Source organism: Anser brachyrhynchus, assembly GCF_964034855.1.
Source record: "Anser brachyrhynchus genome assembly, chromosome: 2".
NCBI lineage: Eukaryota > Metazoa > Chordata > Aves > Anseriformes > Anatidae > Anser > Anser brachyrhynchus.
The window spans coordinates 91,474,886-91,497,441 of NC_137695.1; the positions used below are offsets into that span (position 1 = coordinate 91,474,886).

Consider the following 22,556-nt stretch of genomic DNA (forward strand, 5'->3'; position numbering starts at 1 on the left):
TGGCATAATCTTCCAAGGAAAAAAAAAGACAACTCCTATTAATTGAAATAAATTTCCCATTCCACCTGCTAAAAGAACTTTGGTCGAGGAGTAAGTGTCCATCATAACACCTTGAGAAGCTGTATAACCCAGGACTACAACTGAAGCTTCTACTTGATGGTTAAAAATAACAGCCAACAGAAGGACGTTTCTGTTAAAAAGTATTAATTGTACAAAGCTTTGGAAGATTTTTGTTTGTGTGTTTCAACTTTTCGCTCTATACTAACAGATATTTGGTATACAAGATCTACTATTTGCTAACATCTAATCCATCCATTCAACAAAAACATCCTCTGAACTCTGAAAATTATTTGTGTGCTCCATGCCCACTTCTGTGGAATAAAAGATTAAGAAAAGAACAATGTAATTCTACCTTCAATTAAATGTAAAAAGGACTATTCAGAATAGTTGAAGACCTTATAATATGCAAGTTTTCCACAGTATCCAAGTAGCATTCATGATCCTGTCAAATTACAGACTGAAGCATCTCATTGTTACCAGCTCTGCTGGAGCTAGTACCACAGTACTTAGTGCCACCAGCAGCAGCACTGCAGCCATCTCAGTTTACAGAAGCTTGTTCTTTTATAGACCCTTTAAGTATTCATGGCTCAGGAAATTTGCTGAGCTGTTAAGTACTAAGGTGAACATCTTCATTTTGTGTTATCTACATCACCACAACCATTTACTCCCAACCCTAATTCACATCTAGCAGAACTGGAACTCTCTTCTCAGATGCCACTGAATAAATGAGGAAAACATACTTCACCACTGGGACAGAAGAAATCTACTAGAGGATCTTAAATTATCCTTCATTCACATTCCTCAGAAGATGAAATTCTTCTGATACCTAAATCCTGCTCTGCTCAGTGCCTGACTCCAAGATCGACAAGACCTACCCTTTGCTGTCCTAATGGCACCTCTTTCATGTTACTCTTGGGACTTTCACTAATACTTCAAATATTATCTTAGCAATGCAACTCTGCAACCATCTCCTTATGTGATAATGCTTGGCATTTTATCAATACTATAGAATTGGACAATTTATCTAGAAATTATCCCTAAAACTCAAGATGGTGTTCTATATGTGCAATATTGTCATATCTCAAAAGACAAATATTTATGACATTAGCAATGATCTGCTTGCATACCCTTGAAAGTCATGCCAAATCTTTTCAGAAAGTAATACAATAAAAAGGAATTTAATATTCTAATTGAACTTATGTGTTTGTGTTTCATAGACTAAAGAATTGCAGCCAAAAAAAAGCTACAAACATGCTCTTTTAGGGAATCAGTTATGTACTACCATGATGTCTATGGATTAAGAGACAATGAGGAAAGCCTCCTTCAGAGACACAAAACATTACAGTTTTTGGTCATTTTCTAGACAGATGTCATACCTCTATTCTCATTAGAAATGCATGTTAAATACTATACATCAGATCTCTACCTCTTCTGACCTGCCAAGACATTATTCTCCACAGAAGAGCAAAGAGAGGGCAAATAGAATATTTTTTTAAAAAATTCGGAATTGTCAAAAACTACCTGAAAACCAAGGATGTCACAGACTCAGACGCTACCCAAGCCCCTATTTTCTATATCCAGTATCGATTTTACGCCCAGATTTCACCAGCTTTCCAACAGAAAAAGACATGACCAATAAAATAACTTTCAGTGGGTCAGAAACGTTAATAGCAGTTAAAACACTTGTGCAATCTTTGTTTTCCAAACCCAGCACACACAACCCAGAGCATGCTGACGAAGGACAGAGATGGAACGCAAGCAAAAGTATCTGCTGTGCACTGAACAGACCCACTAGAGCTCAGAGCAGAGCTCTCGTGCACTATGCTAAGGCAATGCCAAAGCATTTCTGAAAGCTGCACTAGAAACAAAAGAGGGAATTAGGGGGAAATGTATTTAGTCATATTACAGACTGAGTCCAATCTTTTATCTTGCATGCTACAAGTAAGAGTTATGAATAAAAACTGCTGTTTGAAATCAAGTGCATCTCTGAACTTAAATTTGACAAAGGAACAGAATCACACAATCATCTGAGTTGGAAAATACCTTCAAGATCACCAAGTCCAACCATCAACCTGGCCTACTAAGTCCTGTCACTAAACCATATCCCTTACTGACACATTCACGGATCCCTTAAATACCTCCAGGGATGGGGATTCCACCCTGTGCAGACCATTCCAAAGCCTGACCAAATGGTAAGCCTTACGGTAAAGGCCAAAATTTATATCCATCTTGTGCTGAAAATCACGTTAGAGCTAAGTTTTTCAGGAAATGCTACACAATACAGCCCCTAGAATAAATCTATTTAATATTACTGGTGCAGCACGAAGAGCATAATCTTTAGTATTGAAACTAAATATTAAATTAAACTGGAATCTCAGGGAAGTAAACATCAGTATCCTTAGGCTTGAAAATACGCTTATTTTCTATTGAGGTTACCAAAGTTAATGACAGATCACTAGAGAAGAAAATATGAGTTCCTGTCATAAAACCCCAGGATTAAATTAATATCCAGCCCATCTTTGCTGCAGTGCTGTAAAAATATCAACGCTCAGTTGTTTATCTGTCCATTTGCCTTAAGTTATACTCTGCAACAAGTTAAGGTAACAAAGCTGAGGCACAGCTCTGCACAGTGCAAAGACTACCTGCTTAAATCACAGGTGAAAACAGGTTTGAAATAAGATTCAGCCTCACCCTGAGCTGCTGATACTGACCTACATTTCCAGCAGAGGATAACACCCCTGCAAGCAGAGGCAGCAGCAGGAGTGCCAAAACACTATGATCAAGAGTCATGTTTCTGGTAAACAATGACTTAGTCTTTCCTGAATATAAGTAGCAGCATCATGACATCACCAAAAACAAGGGCATTAATAAATCTGCTTCCAACAGAAATTTTACGAATACCCCAAGTCCCCAGACTGAAGACTACTCAGTTGGATAAAGGTCTAATCTCCACACAGAAGCAACAGAGCCAGAAGGTTTAAAAGAAATACTTCTGAGAAAGAGGGAATCACTGCCTATCAGAATACACCACACCTCTTTTCAACACAGAGTTTGCATACAACCACAGTTTTAACTTGTGGCTGTACAAAGAGAAAGCACTGCAAACAGGTTTGCAACAAGTCTTCTCACTTCTGAAGAAAGCTGCTTCTCCCAATTAAATCAGAACAATTTGTTTTAAAATGAGATCTTAATTTCTATAATTCATATCACGACTCCAATTAGTCTTTCTTAATAGGTGCCTTGAATGCAGGCAAATCCCTTACTCTTATTTAAGCATTTCCATTCAGCCTGCTTAAGTGTCTGCCTTCAATAGTATTACATAATTTACCTGACATCAAGAGTATGAAATTTTCCTTTCTTCTGATTTCAAAGATTTGGATATAAGAATGGTCGCATTATCTCATGATTCAAGTAGAAATCTTCTTTAGACCCTGGAAACAAAATCCAAAATGGTCCTTAAAACCATTGTGGTTACAGAATTCAAGCAGAAGCTCACAATATAATTACCTGCAATTGACTTTTTCTGATCTTGAAGTGACCACAGGAAAGTACTTTTTGAAATAAGAAAAAAAGAGTTCTGTCCTCAAAGACTGAAATTAAACCTTAAATTCTCTAGCCAAATTATTTTCTGTACTTAACCTATCCACTGGAATAAAGTTCACAATTTTAATCCAAAAATGGAAGACACCTGTATCTATGAATGAGATTGCTAGGCTTGTGTAGATATGCATGCACCTGCGTAAATGTGTGTGCATATGTGTATGCCTATAGATAAAAACAACAGCTTACACAATGCAACCACATTTTTAGTTTTTTTTTTTTTAAAAAAAAAAACTTTCTCTAAGAAAAAGATTTATAGGTAATTTATCCAGCTAACTCATTAAATCAATGTGGTGAACATTTCCAAATGTTGATTCTGCACTAGGCCAGTAACAAACTAAAAGCAACACAAGAGCCAGATTAAAATTGTCCCTGCTTTGAAAGACAACTGTTATGTCTTTAATGCCTCACATGCTTTCAGAGTTTCAGCATCACTTTGCTGAAACTTACACAATTTTTCAACAGATCAGCAGATTGCCTTTGCAGATGCCAGGTAGATTAACAGTCCGAATTTCTAGCTTGTAACAAAACATAGGGCACGTTTCTGAAGTTCTCCACCACCTATCTTCACAACATTGCTCTTTTTGATTCCCTTTTATGTCACTATTACTGAGGTAAACAAATACCAAAAATTCACAAAGCTTATAATTTATGAGCCTATTTAAATCCCCATGACTTTATGGTGATTTTAATACACATTTTTATTTTTTTTCCCTCCATGTTCCACCTAAAAAGGTGGAACTGTGGGCTGCAGCTAAAGCAGTAATCCCCCTTTTCACCATCACAGCTCTGTCCCATCCCCTTCTTTGCAAGGGGTCTGGCAACCGTACAGGGGCTGGGCGTGTTGCTGCAGTTTGCTGACCAACAAACACACATACACACACCCCTCCGCTGGAGTGCAGGCCTCCATTCAGTCAGTGCATTGTTAGGCCACACAATTGTTGGATCAGTATCAAGAGAAGCAGTGAGAAGACTTCGTTTGGCCACAGTCCACGTTTACACCAGATTATATAGAATATAAAGCTCCTCCCTTAGCTCCCCTCCTCAATTAAAAAAAATTAAAAGAGAGCACACCTTCACAAGCCTCACATAGTCAATACTCAAGTGCTACCATTAAAAAAAAACACATAAAACTTACAATATTTGAGTTCCAAGAGCATACTATTGCATGTATGCCTTTACTAGTTTTACCAGAAATAGGTGTAATCAAATAAACTACTTTCCTCACGCAATGATTGTGTAAGTTTAAGAACTTGTGTCCTACTATGAGTCAACTATCGTAACTTAAAGTATACAGCAAAGCCCTGTAGTCAGACCAATTCATGTTTTGAGAAGTTAAAAAACTGAACACTGGTATATTCTCAAATGTCTGTATCAGACTTCAAATTGACAAATTTTTAAAGCATATGCATGAAAACCAGATTGTAATCTCATAACTAAAAACATTATATTGCATCATATAATTAACAGGATCTGATGCACCCGAAAGCCTAGATCTATACAGTTCTTTCCAAGCAGAGAGATGAAGGACGAGAATTAGTTGTAAGAGTGACTTGCTCACAAATGAGCCCAGCATAATTGCTATGAACTCCACAACATTCATGCAAGTTAGATTTAGAAGAGCAGTTTTTAACTACAGTGGAAAAAAAGAGTCAACTTCCTCCAGTTTGTAAAAGTAAAGCTTGAAAGTAGGAACTGAGCAGGGTAGTTTGAGCAAAAACAGCCTTCAATTGTAACTTACCACATTAGTGTCCTAGTTAAACATTAAGGTCTTAAGAGATCTGCATCTTACTTTTTTTTTTAAATAAATTACTGAAGCCAAAGTTTGTATGAATTGAAACCTGTTCACACTTACAATCCACATAGGTCCATCTGACTAAAAGCTGATCATACACTAACACCATCTGTACCACTCAAAAACGAACACAACTATTTCTTGAGTACAGGCAGTTTGAGAAAAGGACAGGTGAAAAATGAAACACAGGACTTGACTGAGGTGTAGTAAGATGCCTTAAACCCTTAATTCCGGGAAAAAAAGCATACCAACTCCGGAGTAAAAGGCCAAGTACGATATTTTATCCCAAGTTTTACAGAACCTGCAGCCTTGGAAAAAGGGCACTAAGGTGCCCAAAGCCATCCACTCTTCTCTCCTTGCTGCTGGTCTGCCTGAGGAAGCCCATCATCTTTCCAAGAAATCTCATGCTACACAGTATGACACCCTCCTAGCACCACAATGTCATCTCCAGGGGGGACGAGAACTTAATGACACTACACGACATCGTTCTGTCCTGCCCTGCCTCCATTGCTGCCAGCCTGGGCCACTTGCACCTGGAGAAGAAGGGAGTTTTATGGATGCTCATTTCTAGAGTAAAGAGGTCAGAATTGGGATAAAACTCTCAAGCCAGGGGACCCAAATGTCTCCATAAAAGCTTTATACACTCCACAAACCTTCAAATAAACGACTACAGGCCTGAAAACCTCAACCTTAGAACACAGTACTCATTTTTCAGTTTACAAAGCAGCTTCAAAACCACCTCAAACAGAACTGAGACCAAAACCAAGTCACAGGACACACACTGCATGCATTTAACCACACCACTTTCCAGCCAGAACACCAAGCTAAAACACGCAGGCACAGCTGAACGCCTGCTTTAGTCATTGACACCTATTTTAGCTGTTGCCTCCCTAATCTTCAGCGAAACCAAGGCAAGGCTCCGGTGTTCCTCATCACCCATCATTTCACTCTTTGCTGTCATGTCAAGCCCACAGCTGCATAGTTTCCTGGCAAGTGTGAACCAACTCCCACTTTGATGACTGATTCACAGACCAGAATAAGACATGCTTACAAGAAATATTCTATTAGCAACTTAAAACCAATCTGCCCACCCCAGCTGCTTGTTCCCCCACAGCACCCCTCCAGAGGCTGTGGCCTTGCCAGTTATATCAGTTCGTTAAACTAACACGCGCCAGTGCAGAGTCATGGAAATATCCAGGTTAATAAAAAATGACTTTTCATTTACCTCCTGCCCCCTTAACCAAATCATTTAGTTGGGTCAACGAGAAGAATAAGTAGAATAATGTTTCCTCTCGCAGACATAAGACGACTACTGATTCAGGCATATCTCAATTATTTTATAATTTAATGATTTTATCTATGTGCCTCAGTAATTTGGGGCCAAATAGTAAATGCAAATATCAACCTATTAACATGAGTGGGGCACAGCTCAGCAGAACACAGATTTTAATTTCTGTAGGCATCTGATACCGAAGAGTTCCCTTGAGCTGGCTAAGCGCCCAGAAGTTATTAAGACAGCCCACATTTTCTCTCTTCAAAATGTCTTTGCCAAAACACAAACCAGTTGCCCCCAGTGGGTCCTGCACAGAGATGAAACGATCAACACCCAGACGCAGAAGCGCAAGACAGAACATGGAGCCCATTTGGGTACGAGCTGCCTCAAGGCACCAGGGGACCAGACAGATATAGGTACATAGATACAAAAAACATGCTTGCCTTTGCACACAGTACAGAGGGGTTTGGCAGAACTAGAAATTAACGTAAATGCTAATGTAGATTTCTGCAGAAGGTGTTCTCTGGCTGATAGGTTAAGCTGCGCTCTGGCTGATAGGTTATGCCACTAAATACATGCAGTAAATTGGTCGTGGCACACCTAATTTCCCTAGCTTTTCAACGATTAACTGTTAGGCAATCCTTTACAGACTTCTGTATTTCAGAAGAACTGACATGGCCAGAGAATTATAGGACTTGAAATGGTCGCATCTTCCCCCCCACCACCACATTAAAGGAAGCAAGCCACAAAACCTGTGAAGAAAATTACATGAACAGCTCAATTTGAACATATCCCTCTTTTTCAAAGCCTTGATTAAAAGTATTAATAACAGCTGTCCTGTAAGCACACAATGTGGCAAGGCATGGTTAGAAATTACACTCTTTCCTTCTCCCAAAACTCTCTCTCTATTAGTGGGGATAGAGACAGAACAAGTTACAGCAGAAGCAACTCCACCAACACAGCAGAAAGTATTTCTGACCATGTGAATATTTTGATTGAACAGATAAATACTTTTATAAGACAAATACTTTTATAAGACATACATATGACATTTGTGCATATTTATAGTTTTCTCAATTCTGAAAGTGGCTAATGTTCTTGAAAAATAATATTACACACACACATGGATTAAGACGCCCTTGCATTGCAAACACAACGTTCTAAAATTTGCTCAAAAATTTTGCACACTCCCCAACTTCTTATCTAGCATGACCTTATAGAGTACGTGCTGAAAAGATCACAAAAGGAAGAGTTTTGAGGGACCGTTTTTCTGTGAAAAGCTACTAAAAATGCACATATCAAGTGAATATTAGCAATTTATGTAAACAGAAAAATACAGCTCTGTTCTGCGACCTTGCCTACTAAGATTCCACTCTCACACCCAAAGTACTGTAAAAGGGTAGGGTTTTTTTTGACCATCCAAATGTAAAAGGTGAACAAATGACCAGGCAACGTGACTAAGTTTATAATGCATATCTTACTGCAAAACACTGTAACTACAGAGATACAAACATAACAAAAAAACACTTTTATAACTGAACTTTATTTTAAAACTGTAATTTGACTTCTCTGCAAAAGATTGAATGATGCTTATGTAATAAAATCATAATAGTTTATTAACAATTTCTCTTTCCATTTTTTGTTAATTCAAAGTCTAGACTTCAAAACTTACAATCAAGTCAATTTTTTTTAGATCCACGTGGAAGGAATTTGTTTTCTTAACTTTGTACTTACACTATAAAAATGGCAGAATATATATAAGCAAGTTTTCGGATTGAAATGTGATAACAGAAGATGTTACTGAATTTTCTCCTTAATTCCACAGTAGTAATGAAAAAATTACCAATGTTTAACTTCTAAATTAACCAACTGTTCTAACTTTTATTTCCCCAAAGTTCTGTTAATTCCTTCTATTCTGTTCTTCCAGAAAAAAAAACACACCATACTGAAGTCGCACCAAATTAGCATTCCAGCTGTGACAAAAATCTCCGAAGAAACTTATGATTTTCCTTGCAGCCAAAATCAGTTTAGAACGTTAACCAGAAGTTCTTAATCAGTACTAGTTACTGCTTCACAAAGAGACCATTTCTTTTCAGTACTAGTTACTGCTTCACAAAGAGACCATTTCTTTTCTGATAGTAGGTGTGATATAAGGCTCATACACCACATATGAAACTGCATGAACATCAAGAGAGATCCACTGGCAAGTTCCAACCAAGATTAGAGCAATAAAGTGACAAAAGAAATGGATATCACCCCCATAAATAAATAAATAAATAAATAAAATGTCAGTTTCAAAAGGAGAACCTGCAAGTTCATGCTTTGCATTCTTCCACTATACTGAGAAACACACAATTGATGACCATAAAACCTGACCAATAATATAATTGAAAATCAATTGAAAAGTTAGATAAGTTCAAACTTAGGAAATCTTATTTAAAAATAGCTTAATTATTAAAATCATCAGTACTACCAGTAACTTGTATGCTACACAGAACCACGTTCATTACTATAGGTGAAGGTACATACAACACAGTTATTTATCACCCATTAAAAATGAAGATCAGTTACAGCTTCAAGTCACTCCCAATATCACCTTGCAAGGTAGGAAATGAAAAACAAATTAATCCAGCAGCTAGTTCTTGTGCATACAGAAGCAAGAGCTGAGCTTCTAAAGAAATGGAGTTTCTCTAGCATCTGATTTTTGCAGAAGACTACAGATGATTGATTGGGAAAATTTTATTTATGAGCTCTATTTATGTTGAGAGTTCCTTTCCTAACTAAGGCAGGTTGGAGGTGAGGGGAAGTCATCAGCTACACTGAGAGAGTATCCCCAGGAGAGTAAAAAAGTATTATTTTTATTTAAAACAAGGCTACAATTTTCTTTTTAATTACGCAAATAGCTTTGAAAGAATCACTATTTCAGATGCAAGATCAAAAATAAACCAGATGGATATGAGAAAACATTATAATGCAATCTAAATGAGACTTGCACATTTCATTAGGTAAGAAATGTTTAAAGTCTTTATTTCTCATCATCAGATCTTTTCAATTTCATATAATGCAGAATTTTAGTCTGCCTCATTAAAAGCAAAGCATGAATTTTTCAAATAAGTCATTTTTTTCCTTGAAACACCAAGTCTTAAATTAATCTGGTTGAAACGAAGTTAGTTTCTATTCCCTGAATGGGGTTCATACTTGTAATCAGATTCATACCTAAATAACACTGAAAAAACCTGGTCTCTGCTGTTCAAACTTATTTTGCAACTAAGTACCATACATACAGGAAATCCTCCTACTTTTCAATGTTAATATCTTACAGAACTGAAATCTTGGTTTGGATCACTTGTTTGCACCTTCTCCATTTAAGCAGAGTATATTTTTAACATAACATAAAGCACTTACCCTTCTAACCGGACATCAGGTAAAGATCTGTTGAGTGCAATCATTTCACTTGCCATTAAGTTAAATTGATTTATTTTAAACATTTCTTTCATTTTTTCTTGCTCCTCTTTTGGAATGACCACAGGCTTCCCCATCTCTCCAGGTCCTTCATGTGGTTTTTGTATGGGTTCTGGAACTAAAAACAAATAGAACACTGGTAGCTACTTTTACATTTCTTTACATTTTTTTTCCAAACCGTAGACTGTTCCTGTTTTGAAATGGAGTTCTAAAAACACCAGGTTTTGGAAGTGAAAACAAATCTTTGTACTTGGGAGTTTAACAGATGTAGTTAGATGCTACTCAGAAACCACAATTAATTTGAAAAAAAAAAAGTAAGGGTTTATGTCAATCTATCAACATATTCTGGAACAACAGACATTTATGTAAGTAGGTGTTCAATCTTCAGAGTCTATTATACTTGACATGTTTAAAACATAGAAAATTTAATATCAAACATCTGACCAAGCTGGGAGAAAGGGAGGAGGAAAGGAAACCAAACTTTTGAAATAAGTTGTTTTATTGTTTTTGTTTGGTTTGTCTTTTTTTTTTCCCAATTAAAAACAACCATCACAACCATTTTAAACAACTATTTGTTAATTTTTCTTTATAAGTATTCATTCACTTTTCTCCTGAACTAAAATACTTTAAATGTTCAAATACTGGATTTGAGAGGTATTACTACCTTACAAGGTAAGCACAAGCTTTAATTTAAAAAATAGTAAGTTAAAACCTAAACAGAAGAGCAGGAAATATTTTAAAAATTAAGTCACCCAAGCCATCAGTAATAGGCCTAGCTTGAAACTATCTTCAATTAGTTGCGAGGACAGCACACTAAAATTATACCTTATGCCAAGAGCAAACAAGCATGTAAAGGATAAAAATAAAGAAAATAAAGTAAAAGCCCAAGGCTTCCATCCTTGCTGAAACACTGAAGAACTGAAATATAAACATACTAATACTTAGAACATCTACATACACTAGTGAAACACGTTGCTGGTTTGCATTTAGCATTAATCAGTTACAGCCATAATGTGTTCCATATGAGAAATTTTCAAGTATCTTACGCAACTCCACTAAAGCAGTAGCATTTAGCAGAGAAAATCCTCTGACCACAATGGTGCTTTCTTTCTACCACGCTCCCTTTGACTGCGAGCTGAGCTATACAACACTGGAAGTTGCCAGACATCCAGTTGTACACTGAAAATTGATGGAATCATTATGTCCAAGTAGATCCTGAGCAGTCTGGATTTAGGCATGTGCTTTAACCATGGTCTAACCTGAACAAGAAGTTTGTTTTGCCTTGCTATTTCTTAAGAAAGTACAGGTTTAACTTCATTGCTTCAAAAACATCTAAACTTGCTAATTTGCAATTGTATAAACTTTTAAATTAGAATTTATGCTTTCTTAGGTGGCAATTAAGATAAAATAATATACATTTAGGCAATTAGTTTGGATTAGGTTTATGTACTCAGCTTTTTATTATGTAAATATTAGGCAATTATGTTGTCATAATTGTATTTTTATTAACTCTACAGAACTTTATTTCCTGTTCAGATGAACCTATATACTGAGTGCTTACCATACCCTATTACCTTTTGTTTAATAATTTTAAGTATTGTTACATAAAAATATGTTTTAAAGTACCAACAGTATCTTTCAGCATTCTCAAGAGTGAATGTCTTATCATATTTGTGATTTAGAATAAAAAAAAAAAATCTTGTTTCATTTACACTTCCACTTGTTTCTTAACTTTGACTAAACCAGCCCAACTGAACAGCTAGCTTAACTGAAGACTCTGATCTTTCACATCTGTAGATCTTGCTGTCAGATGCTAATTTAACACTTCAGTGACCTGGATCCAGGTGTACGAATCTCTCAAATTCTTCAGTTCGATTCTTAAGTTTCATTAGCAAATACATACAACTGGCTGACACATTTTACCTAAATTTTTTGCCCTTTTCTTTCCCTGGAGAAAAAGCCAGCAGCTTGCTGTGCAAGCATGGAGATGACTTTCCAAGGAGAGCTAGCCATTGGCTCTCTCAGGTTTCTGCATTTACAGTCACCTGTTTTCTCACAAAAGCATGTAGTACGTATAAATACAAGCCAGCAACATTCTCCCACAGTGACTAACACAGGTATTGTCAAAAAAAAAAATATCCAAACTGCAGGGCTCTTTTTCAAGTTAACTATGAAAAAAGCCTTTCATTCGAAGGAATACAGGCCCATACTAATGGCATACTCCTAACAGACCATTAAGCTACAGTTACAAGTTTCAGCCATGATGGAGGGGATGAGCAAAGGCTTAAACCTACAACTAAGTCATCCCATCCTATTCCAGTCACAGATGCCCTCCTGGAGGAGCGAAGAAACTCCCAGTACACCCCAGACCCACCCCAGCTCCCCTTCCCCTCAGCATCTCCACGCGCCCCTCTTACAGCCTGCAAGGGCCCGTCCCCTTCGGGCTTCGCCTTTGGGGCCCTCGTCTCCACATTTGCACCATTTCAACTACCAGCCCTTTGTGTCACCAGTCACGTAGACCACTACATGGTCTACACCCACCTTGCAGTTCCCCATAATCATCTGCACTGACTTTCCACAGACCTGCCAGTCAGCACCCCAGAGCCCAAGACAATACATCCAGCGACACTACAGACACGTTCTCAGTCGCCCTTTGACTCTGATAGACTGAGAAGGAAAGCAGGCAGGGCCCTCTCACTAATTTGCTCCAATAAAACTGGTCTTCTGGCCAGCAACAACTGCAGTTACTGACAAAAATACTCACATTCATTTACTGTTTCTTATTTTGAGCAGTTTGCAAAATATAACAGTGGTATACATACGACCCAGTATTAGACACATCAGGTGAAGCTCATAATTTAAGATGCTAATATCTTATGCCATCAGTACCAAGGGGAAAAATTTTTCCTCAAAGACAACTTAGAGCATGTTTTTAAGTCTTATTCAGGAAAATAAACTCTTTCCATTTTCTGTATTAGAAACCTAAAGAAAACATCCTTCTAACTTCTTGAAAGCCTGAGCTGGCCAAAATTATCTTCAAAATCCCCTGCTCCTACTGAAATATTTAAGATTAAATTTTCCAACGAAGCAAGCATAGCTTAAAATAAACCTACACTCTCTTCAGAAGAACTTACTCATATGTTCTGTAGGTTCATTAAATGCCATGCAATTCTTCCACAAACTGCAAAAAGAAACTACGTCGTAGGCACAAACAACAAGACTATCAAATTCAGAACACTTCAGTAATTTATGCTGAATCAAGAAAACTAAATCCACTATGGAAATTAATACGATAAAAAAATAGAGTGAGAAAGTAGATTTTTATAAAAGTTTCACAGAAAGAAATAGTTCTAGTGTTATTCGAGGAGCTTCTAGGCACTCTAAGTGAGAATAATCCCCAAGACTCCAAGTCAGTAACCTACTGGAACAAATAAGAGTATCAAAGACCACGCATGCAAGTAGGTAAAATAGAAGTGTCAAAATATCAACTGCAACCACTATTTCCAGCAGACTTTTTTCTGCACATAACTTAGTAAAATTAAATTGTTAAAATAAAACAAAAAAAAAGAAAAATATACAAAACAATATACATTTTTTTTTAAACAAGCAAATCTAAGAAAATACAAAGATATGAAGAACTCTAACATACAAAAGTTAGGGAAAGGCTAGAATGAAGACTATATTCAACTAAGTAAAATTAACATTGCATGGCAAAAGTCACAAAGCTAAACTTTAAAAATTGCAGATTTTCCCCTCATCTGACAGATTCCTTTTAATTCATTGGAAGAAAAACACGCTCTAAATAGAGAGAATTGTAAGATTCTCAGTGTTTCATCTGGTGCACACTGTTCAAATCTAGCTCAGAATTCACTGGATGTTTAACCTGAAGGCCAAGGTATCTAATTTTACTATTGATGTTGGAATACTTACTGGAAGACTTGAATTTATACTGTATACATATAGCCTCAATGTGTAAAGTCATCTGAACTTTCATCATCATCAATATCTCAAAAACAAGTGTGATGATATATACCAACTTCAACTGCTGTTGGTCAAGAGACAAAAAATCCTGTTTGCATGACAACTCTAAAGAACCCTGGTACAATTTTTATGCTTAGCATCACACAGAAACTGTGTGTGAATCCAAGATGTGGATCAGTTCCTTAAAAACACAGTATCAGTCTTATTCTCAAGAAAATTTCCCAACTTCCAAAAGCAATGACTGAGTTCTGACAAAGCACATGCTTTCTACATAGCCCCAATTCATTTACTGAAAAAGAAATCCAAAAGATACAGTGTAAGCAATGAAAACTGAAGTCCCTTCTGCAAAAGCGGGACGAACTAAAACCTCTGAAATGTTTGCATGCAGTTGTGGAAACAACAGTTCAGCGTTACTAAGCACGGAAATTCTACATTCCTATACATTACTATTCTCTGCGGACATTTACCAGCCTCTTTTGAACACGGGGGAGCAGGGAGGAAGAACATTTCCTTAACATTTCCCTAACGTTATTCTGTAATAGAGAAACATTGTATTTAAAATATTTCAGAAAATTTCACAGGGAGGTCAAAGCTGTCCATACCAGACGTCAACTGTGGAAAAAGCTTTTGTGTTAGCACTAATTAATCTTTAATACACTTGGCTGACTAGACTAAACATTCAGCATCACTGCATCAGTTCCTATAGCTGCAGTGAGACATACAGACATAGCCTTTCCAGTGGAAGAGAGACCATATTACAAATGCAGATGTTTCATAAATAAACTGGAGGTGGTAGCTGCCTGCAGTTCTAAATGCCTATGCTAAGACACTGCAGAGGTTAATTCTGCCTGCACCAACCCTTTTACCCTACATGATCAATGATGACATCCGTAAAACAAAGTTGGCAAGGTGAATGGCACTGGTATTCAAAAAAAAAAAAAAAACAAAACAAAAAACACTCAGCTGGTACCTGAAAACTAAGAAGACAGGAACAAAACAGAAAGCTTATATGAAGAGCTTTAGTAGTGAGTAACACAGCTCACTTCCAAAAAAAAAAAAAAGCAATGTATGCACGTTTGTACATACATATATACACACACAACCTCCCCTCAGATTTGTCACTTTTACATCCACTTTTATTCTAGTTACGTAATAAATTCTTTTTCATTACAACCTAATTTGGTCAGAGGATCACTGTCCTTTATTACTACATTTACTGGCCATATTTTGTCTTTTTTGTGTGTTTTTGTTTTGTTCGTTTGCTTTTGAGGTGAGGAAGGTGATTTGTTTTATTGGTTTACCACCAAGTCTAGTGCAGTTAACAAGGCTTTGTTTCACTCGTAGAAATGCGGAACATGCTTTTTATTATGTTAACATTAGCTGGCATTTCTGAACTGCTTGTTGCTTAGTTTTATTTTTTTTCATGTACCTTTTTGCTTAAAATTTTACATCTTAAGTAAGCACTTGAGTTTGCAATCTAAACCTGAGACAGAATGTGCTTGTTTCCCCAGTCATTAGAAAAACACTGAACATTCTGCAACACCTAAACGCTTATGATACTATATTGGTGAGACAAACATAAAATGTTTAAAATGAATGTAACAACCATATTTTAAAGATTACTTTGGCAGAAAACTTACCATCTCCAGCAGGCAGCCCTCGTTCTTTTTTCTCATCACATTTGTTGCATTCACTGAAGTAGAGCAAAAGGAACATATCCAGAAGGACCCAAACCAAAGAGGTGGCAAGGACCACCTTGCAATATGCAAATTTTTTCATGGCACTTTAAGTCAAATACAAAAATTAAAAAAAAAAAAGTATAAATAAAAATATCAACAGGTTGCTTTAATCCAGTTTGAGAGACCACGTTCTATATCTGGAAAGAAAAAAAAAAAAAGTAAGTCACAGAACATTACCTGAGGGCAGAAGCTAAAAGCAGAAGTTTAAACTACATTTTAAAGGTAACCTAAGTTAATTACCAAATGCTCTATGTATCAAAATGAATGCTTTGGGACAATGAAGGCAATAATACTCCAGTCTTTTACTATGGCAACACTCAGAGCACAAACCATTAAAATGAGTTTCCAAAACAAAATGCTCTGCTGAGTCACTGAAGAAGAGAGTAACCATCTAAAGAAAATTAAAAGGAACCCTCTGGACCCTTTAGAAATCTGAACAAGATGAATGAATGAAAACTAAGCACACCTTAGGAAGCAATGTACCAATCAGGGCTGAGCTAAAATCTCTGGTGCTTCCCTAATGTAGTACGTGCTGACTTTCTGTGCCCATAACTAGGAATGCTTGTCTACAAACGTCAGTATTTTACATACAGCCCAGTGGCACATTGCACCTTAACTGTAAAGACAAATGCTTTGCTTTCAGCAAACCAAAAATAAACCTCCTTTTTGGTAAAATGAACAGTAAACAAAGTGAAGAGAGTACCCACCAGCCGCTGTGTTCACTTACTAGATGTTCAAAGCTAAAGACTTCAGCTAGTAGTTTTGACAATTAAAATTACTTTAATGCTCAAGTATAGAACTGCTATGCATTTTTCAATACATATTAAAATTTTAGAATTCAACCTCTGAAATTGTTTTGTCCGATTTGAATTACAACAATATTTTGTTATCAAAACTGCTTATTTCCATAAGTGACTTTCCTGGGGGGAGAGGGGAGGAAAGTCAAGAACAACTTTATACATAATTTTATTAATGTAAGTGAGTAAGTATGGTTTTTTTTATTATGATTGTTTTTTTCAATCAATATTGTTATTGTTTTTTAAACCAAGAGGTTCCCCACCAGTGCTGAGACGTTTCAATATAAAGTACTCCCGAAGTTATTTCCACTGGGAATAATTTACTAGTTAAAACCTGAATTACAGATATTCTTAACTTGTGTAATAATAAACTGAAAATAAGTCTTCAAAAACAGACTAGAATTTAAGCTTATTGACATAAGCACATAGTTTCTCATATTCTTTCAGCATAAACTGAATAATTTATCATAAAGAAGAACTTTAAATGTAAGCCATAATCATGGAAAAACCGCACCAGAAAATCTGTATCAAGAATACCCTTCCTTTAGTATTTCATGATCATGACTTGGTTCCTATGTGCTATGATAACTCTGTTCTAAATCGTTTATATTCTCCTTTTATTGGCTGCAGACATATCCATGTCTACATCCATCCCTATACTCTTAAATGGCGTAAGTTTCAACGTCATAGCAATGTAGGAGCATCTAGTCTTTTGCAAGAGTACAAGGGCATATATCCCTTTTCTTCCCGCACAGATGTGCAAACACCAAGAAAGGGTTCTGTTTAAGATAATCTCAATTGTTTGGGATAATCTCAATTTACATCTATACAGTTTTGGTAATACTGGGATGACTACTTAACATGAACTGTGAAAGTGTCTGCAAGTAATAACTTGATGATAAATAGTAGATGAAATATATCACAATGTTTTGGTTATGTTAAGAAAAAAATACTATTTTTTTTTTTGTAGATGCAAAGATGGGCCTAAACTCTGGATTACAGAGTTGCAGTATGAAGTTCTATAAAATCATCAGCATGATGATTAGCAGCAGTGAAATCAAGACTGTTATCTGTTAGTAAGAAAGCAGAAACAAAAAGATAAACCATTGTGCCATTATACAGTATCTGCCTTGTCATCTTGAGTGCTGTATGAACATCCAGTCTTGTGATATCGAAAAGAATATAGAAAAGACAAACAAGAAGAGCAAAAAGGCAATGACCACAAGAAACAGCTGTGTTGCAAGATGTAAGTGGAGAGAAAACATTCTTCCTGGCTGGAAAAGACATAAACCTAAACAGGTAACAGGTCTATAAAATCAAAAGCTGTATAGAGATGGTACATAGAGAAAACTGTTACCCATTTCTTTCAGTACAAGGAGGAGGAGGAGTCAGGTGAGTTTAGCAGCAAGAGGCTAAGAAACAAAAAGGCATGCAGTGGAACTCCCTGCAGCAGTTCCCTGCCAGTGCTGCAACTCTATTCATCAGCTATTAAGTACCAAGTCTTCATCCCTAGTTCAGGGGCTCTCTGACTTCAAATCACTGCACACTAGGAGACTATAGTGAGGAAATAACATTACAAGTTCCCCTGTTCTCTTCCCTAGACAAACACTATCAATCACTGTCAGAAACAAAATACTGTATATACAGACAAACCTGTCTGACGTGGCATGACTGTAGTTAAACTCTCCATGGGACAGGTTTCTTTCTTCGCTCTAATTGGGGACAACACAGAAATAGTCTGGAAGAATAATCAAGTTATACTATTACCCTACTTACACCTAAAGAAAACAAATGCTAATTAAACTAACTCTCTTTAAAGAAATTACATTCTTACAGTCTCAGACTATAAAAAGATATTAGGCTACAAAGGAAAAGTATAAAATGCGCAAGAGCACAGTGCTTATGGGTCCTCAATTTAGCGAGACACCAGGAGGAGGACTGTAATCTAGAATTTCTATCCATAAAAGACCAACTGGATAAAGTGTCCTAAAGTGCATAAACTGGCATATCTGCCTCTAATGTGAGAAAAAAAAAATCCTTTGAGTCCAGTGAAACATCAAAAAGACACTCAGTTTAGTGGCAGCCCACGGGAGGGAAACTTCACAGAGTATACACAAATTGAATCATGGAACTCCCAGTCCGTTTGGACACGTGCCTCTTCAGTGGCACCAGATGGCAGGAATCTGAGAATGCTGAAGGAGCAGACTGAAGCATGACCTGGAGAAGCAGACTGTCAGGTGGGTGAACTGCAGGCTGGACCACCACGCTCTGTGGGTTTTGACCGGCAGTATGAAGTCCAGATGACAAACATTCACTACTGGTGTCCTTCAAGGATCAAAACTGGACCTAATACTGGTTAACGTCTTTACTCCAAGGCTGGGGGGCGGAACAGTGTCCCCTCAGCAAGGCCACTGGTGACACCCAGCAGGGTGTCCCGGTACCCTGGTGGGGTACCCTGGCAGAGAGCAACTTTAACACAGATCACCACTGCACCCTTACAGCAAAGGCAGCCAACTGCATCGATGGCTATTTTAAGCAAGAGTATAACTAGCAGGTTGGCAAAAGTGCGATCCTCCCCTCTGTTTGGCACGTCTGAGATGGAAGCTAAGTACTGTGCCCATCTGGGGCTCCCCAGGCAATACTGCGGTGTAATTTACCTGTCTTGTAAGTTTGGCAGTGAGCCATGGAGACTATTAGATGGGGTTAAATGATGTAGTAGAAGGTTGATAGAGTGAGTTTTCTTTTTTTATACTCCTAAAGGAGAAGACTAAAGCAGCTATTTAAAGGTTCTGAAGGTCTACAGCTACCTAGCAGGAGGATGCAGAGAAAATGAATGCAGACTTCGTGAAACTAGAGACAACGACCACAAGTTGGAACATGGGAAATACAGGAAAAGTCTTTTTCAAGGGAAAGGGAAGAGACCTGATCCCACTGGACCTGCTTTAAGCAGAAGGCTGGATGAGATAACCTCCAGTCAACCCTTCCAAACTCAATTATTCCATGATTCTAACAAGGTTAATCAGGGTCATAAAGGCATGAAAACCCCCAGAGAAGCAGGGTCCATAGCTTCTCCGCATAATGTTCCAGTGTTTGACTGACCTTGCGGTGAAACATTTTTCCTCTAGGACAATGTGGAACCTCCCTTGTTTTAGTTTATAATTACTGTCTCATTCCCCTGCCACACTCCTCAGAAAAGTCCTAGGCTGTGCCTTCCCAGCACCCTTCTAATACCTAAGAGAAGATTAAGTCCTCCTGAAATGAGCTCTTCTCCAGACTAAAAAAGCCCAATTCCCTCAAACTCTGCTCAGCACCCTCAGCCACTTCAGTCCAAGCCCCAGCCATCTCAGCGGCCTTTGCCTAAATCCCTTTATGTTAAGAACAGCTGGGGGAAGGGGAGGGTGGACACAGGATTTAAGATGTAGCTAGTGGAAAACATTGTGCTATCATATGACAAAGTGGATTGAGGAACTGAAGTGGATTAAATATAATCTCCCCCCAGAATAGTTTTAACTTTCCTGAAGTTTTTAACTTTTTACTTTGTTGAGTTCACTATGCACTTTACACAGCAATTCTGTCAGGAAGTGACAGGGAAATGATTTACAAGCTTAATAACTTAAAATCATTCCTTTTGTCAAAAAATAAAGATAAAAAATGCTGGCTTAAACAATTTAAACAAATTACCACAGCAATAATACCAAACTGTTTAAGTTTAATAACTGCATTTGCTACTGTGTGATCCAATAAATGGAAGAATTTTGCAAAAGCAGGTATTTTTCCTCCCTTCAAAACACTGGATAATGTTCACATGAAGTGCATTGTTTCACATTACCACCTATTTTTTTTTACCAACACACTTGGCATGAGAGGAAATGCTTACTCTTTTCAGTATAATGACTGCTGCATAGTCATGTATTTTTAGCTTCAGACCATCTTCATTTTTGTTTATACTAGTGATCAGTCTTCAACACAACTCTTGGAAACACAGACTTGACAAAGGACTTCATTGCCATTATTGAACTAAATCAGGATTCTGCACTAGATGCAGAATCTAAGCCAAAACAAAGCTGATCTAAAGTTTGTATTCCAGATTTTCAGATATGAATAAACAGAAGTTGGCACAAAGTAAGGGCTCATCAAAATTGTGACATAATATTTGATATTTCAAATCAAATAAGGCATCAGTATCAATTTAAACTACATGGAAAATGATTAACTGAAATAATTTTCCTTGTAAGATTGATAGCTACACAAAGCTGAATGTTCAGTTTCTCAGTATATTTAGTAATGTGGTAGAAAAGACTGACATACTCCAGGTAACATATAGTAGGCTTATGTACAGGTTTTTAAACAAAACTTAAAAAATGAACCAAGTGCAAATTGTCAGCATGATCATTGTCTAAAATCCCATGCATCTCAACTATTAATGAGGTCTACCCACTTGAGTGCATCTATATTTGGAAACAGAAGCGATGCCAACAAGAGACTCAGGTTTTAGAATTATTTTTCCTGTGCCAATACATTTTTCTTCTTTGTTACTGTTCCTTGCACAAAGCGTTAGTGTCAATACTATAAAAAGCAAAGGTAAAAAACATTCAGATCAAAGGGGCAGCCTGTCACCTGTGGAAAACAGGTGTATTTACATGAAGTGTCATCTTCACAGAAACATAAGTGAATCTGGTAAATTTAATCAGAAAAAAAAAAAAAAAAAAGATAGTGGATGCCAGAACTCCCTTCTGCTCATACAAAGAACTACTCATCATTGGGCTATACTCATTTGATGAATTTTGAAAGGTTTTAGTATTCAAGTCATCTGTTCTGTACAATTCAGCAACAGCAAGTTTTGAAGAAGTGATGAGAGAAAACAGATCATACTAGTCTGAGCAGTAAGAGAAAAATTCTTTAAAAACAAACCTACTCTTCAGAAAAGTCTGAGAAACGTAGGTCAGCATAAAATCAATTTGTTCTTGCTCTGTCTAGAAAGATTACACTTAATTCATCAGAAGTGAATTTTCAATTCAGAAGTCAATTTTTTGAATTAGCCATTTGCATAAAAAAATGTTTCTAAAACTGGCAGTGCTTGGACTGAAGGAAGAATAAAAAAGAAACAACGGTGTAGGCGATTACATTTTCGCCAAGAATGAACTTAATACACAAAGGCAGAAGTTACTATTTCAAAAAGGCTTTCCTACAAATAAATTAAAAGGCATTAATATGCTTATAAAAACAGATGCTCTCATGAGATGAAGATCCAGCTCATCACATAGAAAAGCGGTGTCATAAATGGAGCAACAGATAATGCACTCAATCCACAGTTTTGTCAAAGTTTGGAACTAAGTCACTGTGCACTCGAACCAGGCCTCTAATTCTCCGAATTATCTAAATAGTCTTCACTTAACCTCTAAGCCTTATGATTAGTTCTAAAGGCTTCCAGAAATATATATATGGAAGTAACATTTCTAGCTTGAATAGAAAGTTTTCAAAACCAAGCTCTTTCAGTTACAAGAAAAATAATTTAAAGGACATAACTATTGTGGTAACTATTGTGGTACTTATTCTTTTTCAGAAACATCTTACCTACAATTATTTTCCTTCTGAAAAGAGTTTATGGTTTTGCAAATTAGAGTACTTAGCAGTTTCTCAGATAAGTTTGTAAGCAGCACTTATTATCTTGATTAAAGCTTCTCGGTATTTGAGAAATCAATCAAGCATTTGGTCAACACTTCCAAGTAGTTCACAGCACTATACAGATCCTCCTGATTCTCTTCCTAATCAGTGCTATTCAAATAAAAATACCATTTGCAGATTAGGAATAATATGGTATAGCCTAAATATTAATTATGCAAGAAATA

General features: G+C 36.9%; 1 protein-coding gene across 4 annotated transcripts in view; it reads right to left on the bottom strand.

The window, feature by feature from the left end:
- The window catches only part of GALNT1 (polypeptide N-acetylgalactosaminyltransferase 1), an 81,825-nt gene that overhangs the window by 27,482 nt on the left and 31,787 nt on the right, over positions 1–22,556 (bottom strand). For all 4 annotated transcript variants that reach the window (XM_080581078.1, XM_080581081.1, XM_080581080.1 and 1 more), the window contains 2 exons: positions 15,812–16,047; positions 10,134–10,308 (listed from right to left, as the gene is read on the bottom strand). In XM_080581078.1, coding sequence (XP_080437204.1) covers positions 10,134–10,308; positions 15,812–15,950 — 314 coding nt within the window. In that variant the 5' untranslated portion in view covers positions 15,951–16,047. The remainder of the gene's footprint in view (positions 1–10,133; positions 10,309–15,811; positions 16,048–22,556) is intronic.